At 36.4% G+C, this 13,828-nt stretch overlaps 1 protein-coding gene across 1 annotated transcript in view; it reads right to left on the bottom strand.

Annotated features, from left to right (window-relative positions):
• MTA3 (metastasis associated 1 family member 3) overlaps window positions 1-13,828 on the bottom strand; it is a gene marked incomplete at its 3' end in the record, with an annotated part of 136,863 nt that overhangs the window by 33,539 nt on the left and 89,496 nt on the right. The window contains exons 15-17 of the mRNA XM_083348346.1: window positions 13,228-13,314; window positions 8,254-8,403; window positions 1,712-1,743 (exon numbers count right to left, since the gene is read on the bottom strand). Of these exons, the coding sequence (XP_083204472.1) occupies window positions 1,712-1,743; window positions 8,254-8,403; window positions 13,228-13,314 (269 nt within the window). The remainder of the gene's footprint in view (window positions 1-1,711; window positions 1,744-8,253; window positions 8,404-13,227; window positions 13,315-13,828) is intronic.

Raw genomic sequence — 13,828 nt, 5'->3', positions numbered from 1 at the left:
TTGTACACAAAAGGAAGATGATACTGTATATACATACTGTACTGTAACTGGTGGTGATAGAGTTTTTAAAAGGGGGTTATCTAGAGTAAGTCTAGGATGCTATAAAAGATGGTTAGCTTGATTCAAGTCAATTTTTAATAATATTCAGGCACAGTAGCCTTCCTGTGCTTGATTTCTTTCACATTACTCAAAATAGAAATTTCAGCATGTTGGCTAGAATTTCTGGTAGCTGTAGTCCCAACACATTTGGAGTGTACCAGCATAAGAGAGAATGATTAAAAGGAAAAACATTGAAAGCAATGCCATATATATATATATATATATATATATATATATATATATGGATTTCTAAACATCTCTGACAAGTGTATGAAACCACCACTTAACATAGTCCAAATGCCTGTTGACAGATATCTAGATATTGTCTTACAGTTTTCATTTTGTTACAAAGTCCCTTGTGAATTGCCTCCAGTTTGTTTTTGATTGATGACTTGTAATATGCATATGTCATCTCTGGGATTTAACTGTGATATAAATCCATCTTTCCATCCATTATAAAATCTTGCTTTACTCATCTTTTTCATTAAGAAGCTGTTGAGAATGCCATGCCATAGAACTGCAGTGGTTTTGTTTATTTAGTTCATTTTGTTTGGGTTTTCCAGACTTGTAGCATCATTTCTCCCATACGTAATTCTTTCCATGAATAAAATTATGAGATGAGGAAGCACATACGGTAGAATATATTCAAAGAGAAACACTAAAATATTCTGCAGGTTTCTTTCTTAATCTGCTCCAACAATTTATAGACAAAGGATTTTTTTTCCTCCCCCCTTTCCTTCCTTCCTTCCTTCCTTCCTTCCTTCCTTCCTTCCTTCCTTCCTTCCTTCCTTCCTTCCTTCCTTCCTTCCAAAAATAATTATTCACAATTACATCTACCCATCCTATCTGATCTGGCAGGAGAGGCATGCTATGGATCGAATAGACTAGAATAGAATAGAGTAGAGTAGAGTAGAGTAGAGTAGAGTAGAGTAGAGTAGAGTAGAGTAGAGTAGAGTAGAGTAGAGTAGAGTAGAGTAGAGTAGAATAGAATAGAATAGAATAGAATAGAATAGAATAGAATAGAATAGAATAGAATAGAATAGAACAGAACTTTGGAAGTCTTCTAGTCCAGAAGAAGAAATACTAAGAAATACTATCAGCAACCCAAGCAAACAGACTTTCTGGCATGATTTTTCTGCCATTCCTTTGGAACACCATTCCCACCCACAACACTTAACATTGGCCCTACCCTTCTAACCTTTAGAAAGGGCCTAAAGACATGACTGTGCCACTGAACTTCAGGGTCCAGTGGTAATGGTGAGGCTTTTCAGTAGTTGCACTGAACAAGATGTGTGGCTTGTATTCTCTTGCTGATTGAGTTTCAATAGTGATTTTGGTATGGATTTGTATTTATTATGTTTTTTTTATATTTTTTTATTCTTGCTGTTGTTTTTAATTGTTGCAAAGCATCCAGAATCACAGAGTCATGTATGCAAGACGGGTGGCTCTACAATGCTAATAAATAAATACTTTTAAAGAATAGGCTATGGTTGCACTCCTACGTACTTTCACCTGAGAATAAGCCTTGCTAAATTCTAAATAACCTTGTATAAGATTTCACTGAGTATTTTGCATTTTAAACAGGTTAGAATGAAAAAAAAAGTATACTTACCATTTTAGCTCCATGTGCATAACTGGAGAGTCCTAAAATATACATACACAGAACTAATTAGACCCAAGTTAGCATTTGCTTTTTAAAGTTTTATTTTTCTTACAATCTACTTGAAAGCAAATCTAGGGCTGAAAACTGTAGAATCCCAGCACTTTCATAAGAAGTCAAAGTATCTTCCCTCTCCATAAAGGTAGCCACAAGAGATACAAAAGCCAGGATAGCAGGTGGAGCTACAAGATCTGTGAAGCTGTTATGCTGAACATAGAGCAAATGTTTTTTTCCTTACTTCAATGAGCAGGATGTGAACATGAAACTAACAGGAAAGCAGATTGAAGTATTACACATTTAATTATAGGCTGCTTGATAGTAGAACAGAGAAATACATCATGAACAATGGAGACATTTAAGTAGAAGCTAGATAGGTCTTTCTTTCTTTCTTTCTTTCTTTTCTTTCTTTCTTTCTTTCTTTCTTTTTTTCTTTCTTTCTTTCTTTCTTTCTTCACACTGAGTCCTACTAAGTACCATGCAAATAGTAATTCAAAGATTTCCAAAGAAAACACTTTGTAAATACACAAGATATACTTACAAGACCTCTGGGCTGAGCTGGGGATGAACTTGCTTTATAACTTTCAAAATGCCTTTCAACCCTAAAAGTATACTCTTGTCCTGCTCTAGTATCACAATACACTATTGCTTATGTTCAGTTTTTGCTGTTTTGCCTTTTAATTAATACTAATTTCATCATTCTGCACTCTTCTATTGAGACCAGCAGAAATCTGCTTACTCCATTCAGCCCTTTGCTTCAACTATAATGAACACACTTCACAGACTTCTTGTACTCATGTCTATCTGCTTTATGTCTGCCTCACATCTCACCTCATATATCAAGAAGTAGGCACATCTTTATGTTCCCGCATAAGGATTGTTTTGGGTAGAGTACATTACATCCACTGATAATTATCTGAGTCATAAGTATGCTGGAATTATTTCATCTGAAGAATCTATATTAGGATAAACGTATTTTAAAAACTGAGTGTTCATTTTTCAATTGGATGGATCCCTCTCTCTGCCTCTCATTACTTTTCAGGAAAAAAATAGTTTGAGATTAAATGAAAGGGAATGGAAAGACAAGGTGGGGGTGTAAGTAAAAGGAGTGTCCAAGCATGCATGCTGAAAAAGGCAAATTATCAGAAAAGTCAGATCCTTAAATCTTCCTTGTTCCTGACCAAACTGAAAAGCTAAGTGAGACCCAAAATGGATACACTACCTCATTGCTGGCTGGGGAATCTCAAAGTTGCCAAGGTTGAGAAACCTGTTCTATCCTGTCACTTTAAAGGACCCACTTGGTCCACAAGAAGTGTCCTTGGTGCCAAGTCCAAGTACACAAGGAAAAAAAAGCCTGCAGATCAAGGAGTTACAGCGTGCCCTACTAAAAGAAGGAGCAGCCTTACTCCCTGACTATCAAAATGGTTTGGTATTGCCATGAGTATCATCAATCCTATAAAGTTAGGCCAGACGAAGAAACCACATACAGTAGGTTAAAAAAAACAACAACTATTTTTACTGGAATAGCTATAAGTAACAGAATCTTGCAAGTTTGAATGTACTTCCCTCTTCCTGCACTTTAGCTTTGTGTGAACTAGGGAGGGGCTTGTCTGAGACGTTTTCTCCAATTAGCTCCTTGGAATGGAATGAAGCCATATCAATCTGATTATTCCTTTACTAGCAGCTCTTCCTCCTGTACTTTAGAGCCAGGCCCTATGCTCTTTACAAGTATATGTTCCACTGAAGGATAGAAACTAATAGGGAAGAAACTAGGGGACTGTGATTGTTATTCCTTCACAGGTAGGGATGGGATATAGTCCTGGAGAATCATTTCCTTCCCTGTAGTAACAGCCTTCTATCTGAGTGATTGATAACTCCTGGCTTTCCAATTTCATAACTGGGCTTCTTCCTACAAGATGATTAAAAGCTGGACAGCAATCTAGTAAAGGCAGGACTTTGGGGAAAGAATCCAGAATCTCATTTAGGTGGATGAATAGGAGGGTCACAGTGACAGTTGTGATATGTTACACCACTTTGAAATACCATATACTATCATTTGAAAAAAGAATGTCTAAGACCGTAACTCCAGAATCAAAAATTATTTGATTGCAAAGTTTTGCTAGCTCCTGTAAAATACCTATTAAAACTCTTAGTTTGTTTCATTTAATTACAGCTCTTTCTCCAAAGAACTAAACATGACTTTTATAGGGTTTCATAAGGTTACCAGACACATCCTCTGCTCAAGTAGCAGACTTAATTAATCCAGAAGTAAAAAAGGTTGCAATCTGAATATTAAGCCATGCTCTGAAGCAATTACTTATCACTAAAAAATTAAATTGTTCTGAATAAATTTACATTGGCTGGTAGTAATCAGAGACCTGGGATTTTACACATGATTTTCATTTTTCTTAAAAAAAAGTCATATTTTTTTCTGAAGTGTTCTCTGTGTCCTTCTTTTCCTATAAATAAACACATAGCTACTTTGACAATTTTGTATCAGGTGAACATTTAGCTTGGCTAAATAACTAATCAATTTTGCTAAAAGTAGAACAATCACTTGGGGAAGCATGACTAGAAATTAAAGTGCCTAGTTGTACATTTTTTTAAAAAAAAATGGTACAAAACATTCTGCAAGAATCAATTGCTTCCTAACATTTCAGTAAAACAGCTAAAGACAAATAGCATGTATCCCAAAATGAAGAATGCAGTATGCTAAAATTATATAGTACTACTGGATCCCAACAGGGGCATTAAAAACCCTCACAAAATTAGAAGCACATGAAGAACAGCAGGGGAAGGAGTGTGTGTTCTGCTCCTCCACTGCTGAGATGAAGAATGAATTAGGAATTAGGGCAGCAGGGAACGTTTGACTCATATAGATTCTTGAAGCAATTTAGAATATTGCCTCCCCGGGATTCTGAATCACAGAGTCAGACCTAAACAAATAGAACACTTCCCCATTGAGATGCTCACCCTCAGATACAAGGAGACTGATGGGTCATGCCATGCAAAATGGTGGAACTGATACATTCCTCCCCATTCTCTCCCTTGCAGTTCTGTCTACACAGGGAATGAAATGTGATTGTTATCTGTTTGTTTTGTTACCGTTTTAACCCCAGGTTATTTTTAATTTTTTTTAAGTCAGGAGGTGATAATCTCACAGTGCACCTAGAAATGTGTAAATGTGATCAAAGACCAAATGTATTAACTGAAATTAAAAACATCGATGCATTTAAGGTGCCTATTTACCTCTATTTGGGAGATAATGTTTGAGAGGAATATATTACATTATTTTTATTTAGTTTATCATTTTTATTTTCAAAACAGAATTCAGGTGAGAAATTGTTAGTGCACAGACTTAAGGTCACATGCATTTTCATATCAAATTGAAGCTGCACATAAATAAAATGTGGGAATATGAAAAATTCCACCATTCTCAAATAAACTAATTCTAAAGATTAGCTCCTTCTAGCAACTTTCAGGGTAAGTATTCATCATAAAGAAAATGTTGTGCTGACTCAAGGTTGTACCTTAGAATTTAAAAAAAAATCAAGTAAATGAGCTATGAAGTAAACATAGAGATAAATGTCAGGTCTTCTCATCATGTTAATTGGGAAAAATAAGAGTGAGGAAAGAGAGATTAAACTGAAATGGTTTGGGGGATTAAATTTCTTCATTCCTGATTTTTCTATTTTTCTATACAGTAGGTCAGTTCTTCAAACCTTGAAAGAAAAGCAGGGTGAGAAAAGATGCTATATGTTGAGAGGCTGGTCCTCATTTTCAGGACAGTTGTAAACCAGATTATAGACCGGCATGTTACCTAAATGGTATGTATCATATGATACTAAAATAGGGTTTCCTTGTCATATTAAGCCATGATTTAATCATAATTTAGGGGATTACAATTGTTTAAGCTCACAGATCACATTAAATTATAAATTTAGTTTACCAATAGTAGCTGGGTTCAAAATCTATCTAAATATTAGATAAACTTCCTATATGAATTTAACCTTTGTGACCATCTACAGGGGAAACTATGAGAAAACAGTCTGCTGATTATGTCACATAGGAAAGACTGCTTGAAAAACATATGTGCTCAGTGAGTTTCATGATGGAAAAAAGGCGAGATAGAAATCTACCCAAATTAATTAAAAGAGGACAGAATCAGAATACAGCTGGAAGGGACCTTGGAGGTCTTCTAATCCAGCCCCCTGCTCTAGCAGGAGTCCCTGTATCATTTCAGACAAGTGGCTGTCCAGTCTCTTCTTAAAAACCTTGAGTGATGAAACATCCACAACGACTGAAGGCAAGCTGTTCTACTGGTTAATTGTCCTCTCTTGTCTTGCCTTCTGGTGCTTTGGAAAATAAATTGACCCCCTCCTCCTCCTTGTGGCAGCCTCTCAAATACTAGAATACTGCTATCATGTACCTCTAGTTCTTCTTTTCTCTAGACTGGCCATTCCCAAATCCTGAAACTGTTCTTCATATGTTTTAATTCTAGGCCTTTAATCATCTTAATTGCTCTTCTTTGCACTTTTTCCTAAAGTCTAAACATCTTTTTTGGTGACCAAAACTGGATGCAGTATTCCAGATGTGGCCTTACTAAGGCTTTATAAAGCGGTACTAATGCTTCACGTGATTTTGATTCTATGCCTCTGTTTATAGAACAAAGGATTGTATTAGCTCTTTTGGCTGCTGCTGCACATTGCTGGCTCATGTTTAAGTGATCGTCCACTAGGACTCCAAGGTCTCTCTAACAGTTACTGTTTTTGAGCCAGGTTTCACCTAATCTGTACTTGTACCTTTGTTTTTTTCTGCCCAGGTATAAAACCTTACTTTTCTCCACATTAAATATCATTTTATTGGATAGGACCCATTGTTCAAGTCTGTCAAGATCTTTTTGGATCCTGAGCTTTTATTCTGGGGTGTTGAATATTCCTGCCAGCTTAGAATCATCTGCAAATTTGATGAGATCCCCTTCTATTCCCTCATCTAAGTCATTTATTGAAGAGTATATTGAAGAGTACTGGGCCTAAGACGGAGCCTTGTGGTACCCCACTGCTTACTTCTCTCTATGTATATGTAGTACCATTAAGGACTACTCGTTGAGTATGGTTTGTCAGCCAGTTACAAATCCATCTGGTAGTGATGTTGTCTATCCCAATTTTTTCTAGCTTACCAAGAAGTAGGTCTCCTTTGTCAAATGCCTTGCTGAAGTCTAAATATACTATGTCCACAGCATTTTGCTGGTCTAATAATTTAGTCACTTTGTTAAAGAATGAAATAAGATTGGTTTGGCAAACCCATAATCTTGTCTCCAACAGTCATAAATTGCAAGACCACAACCAGGATGTAATGAATTCTATTGTTCTGACTTGTTTGACACTCGGTATTGGCAATCTAGTCTCAGACACCATTACACATAGCAGACACATAATATTTTGAGCATCAGTATTCTTTACATATAGTAGAATAAATCAGTATGATGGCCTTCAGATGTTCAGATTGATATCGTTGCTTCCCAAAAGCTAACTAATGAGATAAACAGTGGGGTAAATTTAATCTAAGAATTTATTCTTGATTTTTCATTTTAAAAAGCAGGGTTTTTTTTAATGTAATCAATCAAATAAGCAAAGCATTTGGTTTAGAGGAAAAGTCTAACATATCAAGAACTGAAATCTTTCTAATGAAAGACTTTTAATATAGCTGGTTCCTGTGTGTTTACCCTCCATTATCATAACATTTCAGAACTATCACTACCTTGCACATGTTCCAACAAAATCCAACAACAGAAATCCATGAGTACCATAAAGTTATGAATGAAAATTACGCTAGTCTTTCTAGAGGGTTTTACTCTATTACTAGAAGATATGGATTGATGTTAAAATTGTATTTAAAATAGATCAGGTTTAACTGGAAGTGTTACAGAATTCAAATCAGTTGCATTATTTAAAAAAAAAGTTATCCAATTTGATAATGACCTTGGGCCAGTCATTCTCTTTCCACCCCAGGAAAAAGGCAATGACAAACTATTTCTGGAAAAGCTTGCCAAGAAAACTGCAGGGGCTTGTCCTGGCAGCTTCCAAAAATCAGATGTGATTGAACAGAAGAAAAAAAATCTATTACTTGATACTAAGCCTGCAGCTAAATATATGTGAAGTTTTAAAATTGCTTGTATCATAGATGTATACTGCAGAAATTGGTTAAAGCCTTCTCAGTGGGATACTTAATAGGTTTCTCATTCAAGCACTATTGTGATATGTTATAGATATATTCTCTTATAGGAAGATTAAAAATAGCTCCTATTTTTATTCAAACCTGATTTATTACCTGTACCATATTTTATTTATACCAACTCCTTAGAATAAAAGTCAAAAGCTGATACATATAGCCATGGGCATCCTCCCAAATTTTAATAATAAAAAAAAGAACAGGCAGGAAGAATGTTAAAAAGAACAGGCAGGAAGAATGTTAAGATATCAGGCCTTCATACATACCATCCAGGCCATTGTGATGATGACTATAATTTCTCTTTCCCAAAATACTTAACGATGAATGACCAGGAGGAGCAAGTAGTCGCTTTGACATTGAGCTCTGAAGGCTTGGTGTTGACTTGATTATATTAGGCTTCATTGCAGGATGAATCTCTGTAATTTTGTTAAAGGAGTCAGTTATTTCAAATCACGATCATATCATCACATTGAGGACTTACATAGTTCAAATTTCCTGGTTTTTTGACAGGAAATTGATAAACCTTGGATTAATCTGGAAGCCTATTATCATAATCAGAGGATCTGTGGAAATTATTTACTTGAGCTTATCTGCCACTGTGAAAAGAGATATAATATTTGTTTACCAATTAGAGTAGCATGTTTTAGATAACTTGTTCTTTCAGCATTTGCTCATTAGCAATATGCTAATGAAGCATATTGCTTTCAAGGTTGCAAATATTTTGGAAGCTGCTTCCATATTTAAATAGATGTTTGCAAGTGTTCCAGTTGTTAGCAGGAATTCTATTCATATTCATATAATTAATGCTGTGCTGTTCCTCTCTGATGAAGTCTTTGCTTTGCATTAAGAAAGGTAAACTTACAATAAATAGAGTTGCAAAGAATCTGATGATCTGTAGATAATGCTTGGATCGACAAATGGAAGGATGGTCTAACCCACAGGTGTCAAACTCGATACGTGATGTATCATGACATATCGTGACATTATTTGCCTTTGCAAAGCTGGGGTGGGCGTGGCCTGCATGTGACGCATCCGGCCACCAATTTGACACCCCTGGTCTAACCAATTAACTAAACAAACTTTGGTGTGACTTGACAGAGTTCATTTTTAAACAGATAAAATTCTCTTCCATTGTACATGCAAGACACATGTGAAGAACTCCAGACTGCCCCCGACCTGCGCTCGTTTCGCCGGGACCTGAAAACCTGGCTTTTCGATCTATCTGGCCTGGACTGAGGGGGTTTTTAGTTTTAAGTTTTTAACATTGTTTTATTGTTGGGCTATTATTAATTTAATTCTTTTTAATCCTATTTTTATCTTAATTTTATATTGTCTTTTAAATATTGCCCTGTAAATCGCCTTCAGTCCTTCAGGAATAGGGCGGTATAGAAAAATAATTAAATAAATAATTAATAAAATAAAATAAAATAAGAGTACAAAGTGCATGGTATTCAACGAACAGGTACCAATAGTCCTTGCTTAGCTACCATTCATTCATCAACCATTCAAAGTTGCAACTGCACTAAACAAATGATAGTCACAGCCACTCTTTGAACCTAGGGCCACTGCAGCGCCCCACAGTCACATGATCAAAAGTCCACTGCTTGATAGCCCGCTTGCATTTCTGCCTCCCCATTTCTGTCCTTTCCATTATCCTGCACTCCACTGAAGGCCAAGTGTCCTTGTCAGCAGTGAGAGAAGAAGATAGCAAAGGTCATCTGGTGCTATGGAGGACAGCAGAGGTAGGTAGCAGAGGCAGGGATGAGCACGACAGGGCAAGAGAAGTGATCTGGACTAACAACTGCAACTGGGACAACTGAAACCAATGCAGTGGAATCTGGAGCCGAAGTGTGGAAAGGAGGGAAAAGACTGGGCAGCTTAGAATCGCTAAATGGGAGGGAGCAGTGGAGAGCAGGCCCTCCCTAAATCTGCAGTGCATATCTAGTAATTTCTCTACACTAGTGAGATTCCTGTCAATAGATGAGCAGTAACAAAGATACAATTCTGATCAACTTGCTGTGGTCATCCTGATTCCTTGCACCTGACAACTGCTGACACTAAGTAACATGATATTTCCCTGAATAACTGCATTGTTTAAGTGATGGAAATTCCAGTGCCAAATAGTGTGGTTAAGCAAGGACCACCTGTAACCCGGATTTATGACTTGAACAGCAGGAGGAGGACATGAGTGGGACATAGTTGACCAGCTTCAGCTGATGTACCAATTGCATTGTTACCTGCTGCAGGAGGACCTAATACTAGTTATTCCCACTCTTATACCACCTCTTATCCATCCTTTAAACACTACTCAGAATACAGACCCATGTCTTAACTGGCTTCCGAAATTCAAAGCATTTTATACCTACATGATGGTTATTAGACGGGTGAGCAATTCAGTTCAGCATACTATTCAAAGTGCTGGTGATAACTATAAAGCTTTTCAAGGCTTGGCAAGTAAGTAATTATGGAACTCTGACTGGATTTGGCTAGGAGGGCTCTTTGTTGTTCCACATTTCCATCATGTCACTGACGCCAAGCTAGCCAGTCTTCGCTGTAGCAGTGCTAACTCTACTGAATGGTATCTGTACAGAAATGAGACTGCTTAGAAAATTATTAAAAACGGAGCTTTTCTGAAGACCTTTTAGAAACATCACCTATACCTCTTCTGGTTCTTAACTTATTTTTCTTTGCTTTGTTTTTGCAGTCTGAATTGCATGTTGTTGTAATTCTGTTGTTTTGATCAAGAGCCAGGGACCAGAATTTTAGCATTATTTAAACGCCCTGTGCCAAGAAACAAATGGTAAGAAGTCTGTTAGCATGAACTGAAAGAGATCCAGGCATAAGAGTCTGGTTTATAAATGGAGTCCATGCTTGATTCTACAGTAACTGACCTTTATTATTAGGGTTTGTACAGTATCTGCAATAAATGTAACTTCTTTCTTTCAGCCTTATCCTTGACCCTTCACCCCCAGCTGCAGAGTGTGGGTTTGAGTTTTCAGAGGGATTCACTTCCAAGCCCCAGCAAAGCCCTGACCATATTAGTATCAATATATCGTTTAGTTAGCTTATTTTTAAGAATGTTCATTGTACTACTCCAAGGGCTTTATTCAATTTATATTAGCTTTGTACAATTTTTATTTTTTACTGAAAGCCCTTAATTTTACATAGTAACTAGAAAATCCATGCCCCATTGGTTTCTTGTTTCAGAAATATTTCCTTATCTAAACAGACAACGAATGACCATGAGTAAGCAAAGAAGCAGTGGGACTGATTTCCAACTTCCTGATGGCTTCCCCATTGAGTGTCCTTGTGGGAAATTGGGAGGGAGCATCAAAAATCCTTCCTTCCTTCCTCCTTCACTGTCAGGCTTTCAAGGAGAAAGTCAACGAAGAAGTCAACAGGAAGTTGCAAATCCAAATCCATATTGCTGAGTTAAAGGTCATGACAGGGAAAGTTTTAGCAGTATATAGATGAAGTACACAGGTGTCGAAGGAAACAGCCTTTAATTTGGGAGAGAACATTAGTGAATCAAATACAATCTACAACACAGTTTGCAGGAAAGATTTCTTGAAACACATAAACCAATAATTTAACAGAAAGTGTCCTATTTTCCTCTGGCTAGACCTGCTAGCACCACGTTAGTGAACCTGGAACTTTAAAAGTCAGGTGTCTTAAAATCATTTCTAAAATAGCAAATTTAAGAAATAGAGAATTAGGGAGTTATAAAAAGAAATAAAGTCAGGCCAGAGAAATCACAAAGGTTACTATATCAGTCTAGCTCAGGAATATATATGTCAATAAAAATGTTCAACAGAAGATCTTTTTACAGTCTGGGGAAGAAGATAGAGTTATCTCTTATTATCTGTCTATGACTGCCAGTCAAACATGAGAAATTCTGTAAATGATTAGCTGGGAAAAATTATAAATAGAATGATAGAGAAGCCATTTCAGCTGTACAAGATGGATAGCTAGGATTTCGTTTGCATGGTTTAGATAACTCTGGCAAGCAATTACTTTGATAAGCCACAATGTAGAAATAGTAGGCAAGTAATGTGGTAAATTCTATTTGAATAAGTAAATTGTATTCTATATTAACTTTCCTTGTAATCTATTAATAACGTTATAACCTGTTTTAACTTTTAGCAGAATAGATCTGTTTTAATTTTGAATGAATAAGAAAAAGACACACTTTATTTCAGAAAAATGATTGAAAGTCTAATATTATGTTTCTGATCCTAGAAGACCTATATGCTAGGGAGGTTTAATAGTATATGTCAAAACTTCTAAATATATCCACAAATTGATACTGAATTAGATTTTTTAAAAACATAAAATAATAACTCAATCTGCAGAATAAATGTATATATATATATATATATATATGCCAAATTTCTTTTGCTGGCTGGGGAATTCTGGGAGTTGAAGTCCACAAGTCTTAAAGTTGCCAAGGTTGGGGACCCCTGATGTAGAGTCTTCAATATTACATTATAACAGAAAATAATATGATAATTTTTAGTTGTTAGAAAAAATTGTTAGTTGTTAGAAAAAACAAAACAAAACACTACTAGTTTTAATCTGTATTTAATTCTCCCAGATTTTTTTTAAAATGCAAAATGCTGCAAAAATTACAACAAAGTATGGAAATGTTCCTTTTAGTAATTGCAAGATTATCATGTCATTGCTTTGGCCATTGCAGCCCTCTGGCAACAGGAAGGGAAGGCAAGAGAAAGGCCCCTAAACACCATCAAAAAAGTTTGTTCCTCAGGTTTACTGTTCCAGCTGGGCAAACCTACATGAGGTTCTTTACCCATGAAAGAATAGATATTCATCAAAGCCTAGAGTGAAGAGCTGTATGGTCTCCCACTCTACTAAGTACAGATGGAAAGTTCTGGGCTTATTAGGATTTTGCAAATTAGGCACTCTCCATTTGATCCACTGCTTTGCTTTGAGGATGTACTTTGGGCCAGGATGTATTCCATTTCACTGCTTTGATTGGAATCATTGGTGTATAGCTAATTCACCTCAACTGGCTGCTTCACTTTTTAAAATGTAGTATTCATGGATGTAGAAAAGCTATCAGGGAGGTGCTGTATGGAGCAGCTTCAAGAGCACTTTGATCAATGCTTAATGTTTGCATATTTCCTCCTCTTAAATATTCTGCATTTACCAAATTCAGTTAATCTGACATATTGTATACAATGGTATTTACCTTTAAATTCATTTTGGCCAGAAACACTCACCTAAGTATCCAATGATACATGATAATGATTTTCTGGTGCTTTTAATCTTCAAAGGATTCCCAATAAATTCACAGTGTCTATCAGCATCTAGGGATTGAAGAGAAAACATTAGTCCGAAATGAGGAGGAAAAAATAAATACCCCAAAGCAGCTCTGGCTGCCCAATTGCCTTCTGATAAGAAGTTGTTCTTAGTAAGATGAGTAGCAGGAGTAGTAAGAATAGTAGTAGTAGTAAAAAGTAGGAGTAGGAGTATATAAGATTTTCACTTGGCAAACTGCCAGGGCTTGGTGTTCTTGAAAGGACACTCACATATCATGTACTGTAGAATGATAGCAAGTAGTCTGTTGTCCCTCCATGAATCAAAGGTGTGTAGCAAAAAGATCTAGAGATCATTGTAACAGAAAGAAGTTCAAAAGTATCATACCTTCCAGCCTTACCATCATATGACAGTCCAGATGGGGTGGCCTCAGGGAATCAAAATAAATCCCATCTTGAGGATTTTCTTAACCTAACACTTCCTGCCTGCCTTCCATCTGTGCAACTTGTTCTTGGTAGCCTGCAAGTGACTACACTATCAATTGGTGTTACTCAACCTTGGCAG

This window comes from Vipera ursinii (genome assembly GCF_947247035.1).
Source record: "Vipera ursinii genome assembly, chromosome: 1".
NCBI lineage: Eukaryota > Metazoa > Chordata > Lepidosauria > Squamata > Viperidae > Vipera > Vipera ursinii.
The sequence above is the reverse complement of the archived record's forward strand: the minus strand, read 5'-3'. Positions and strand labels throughout refer to the sequence as shown.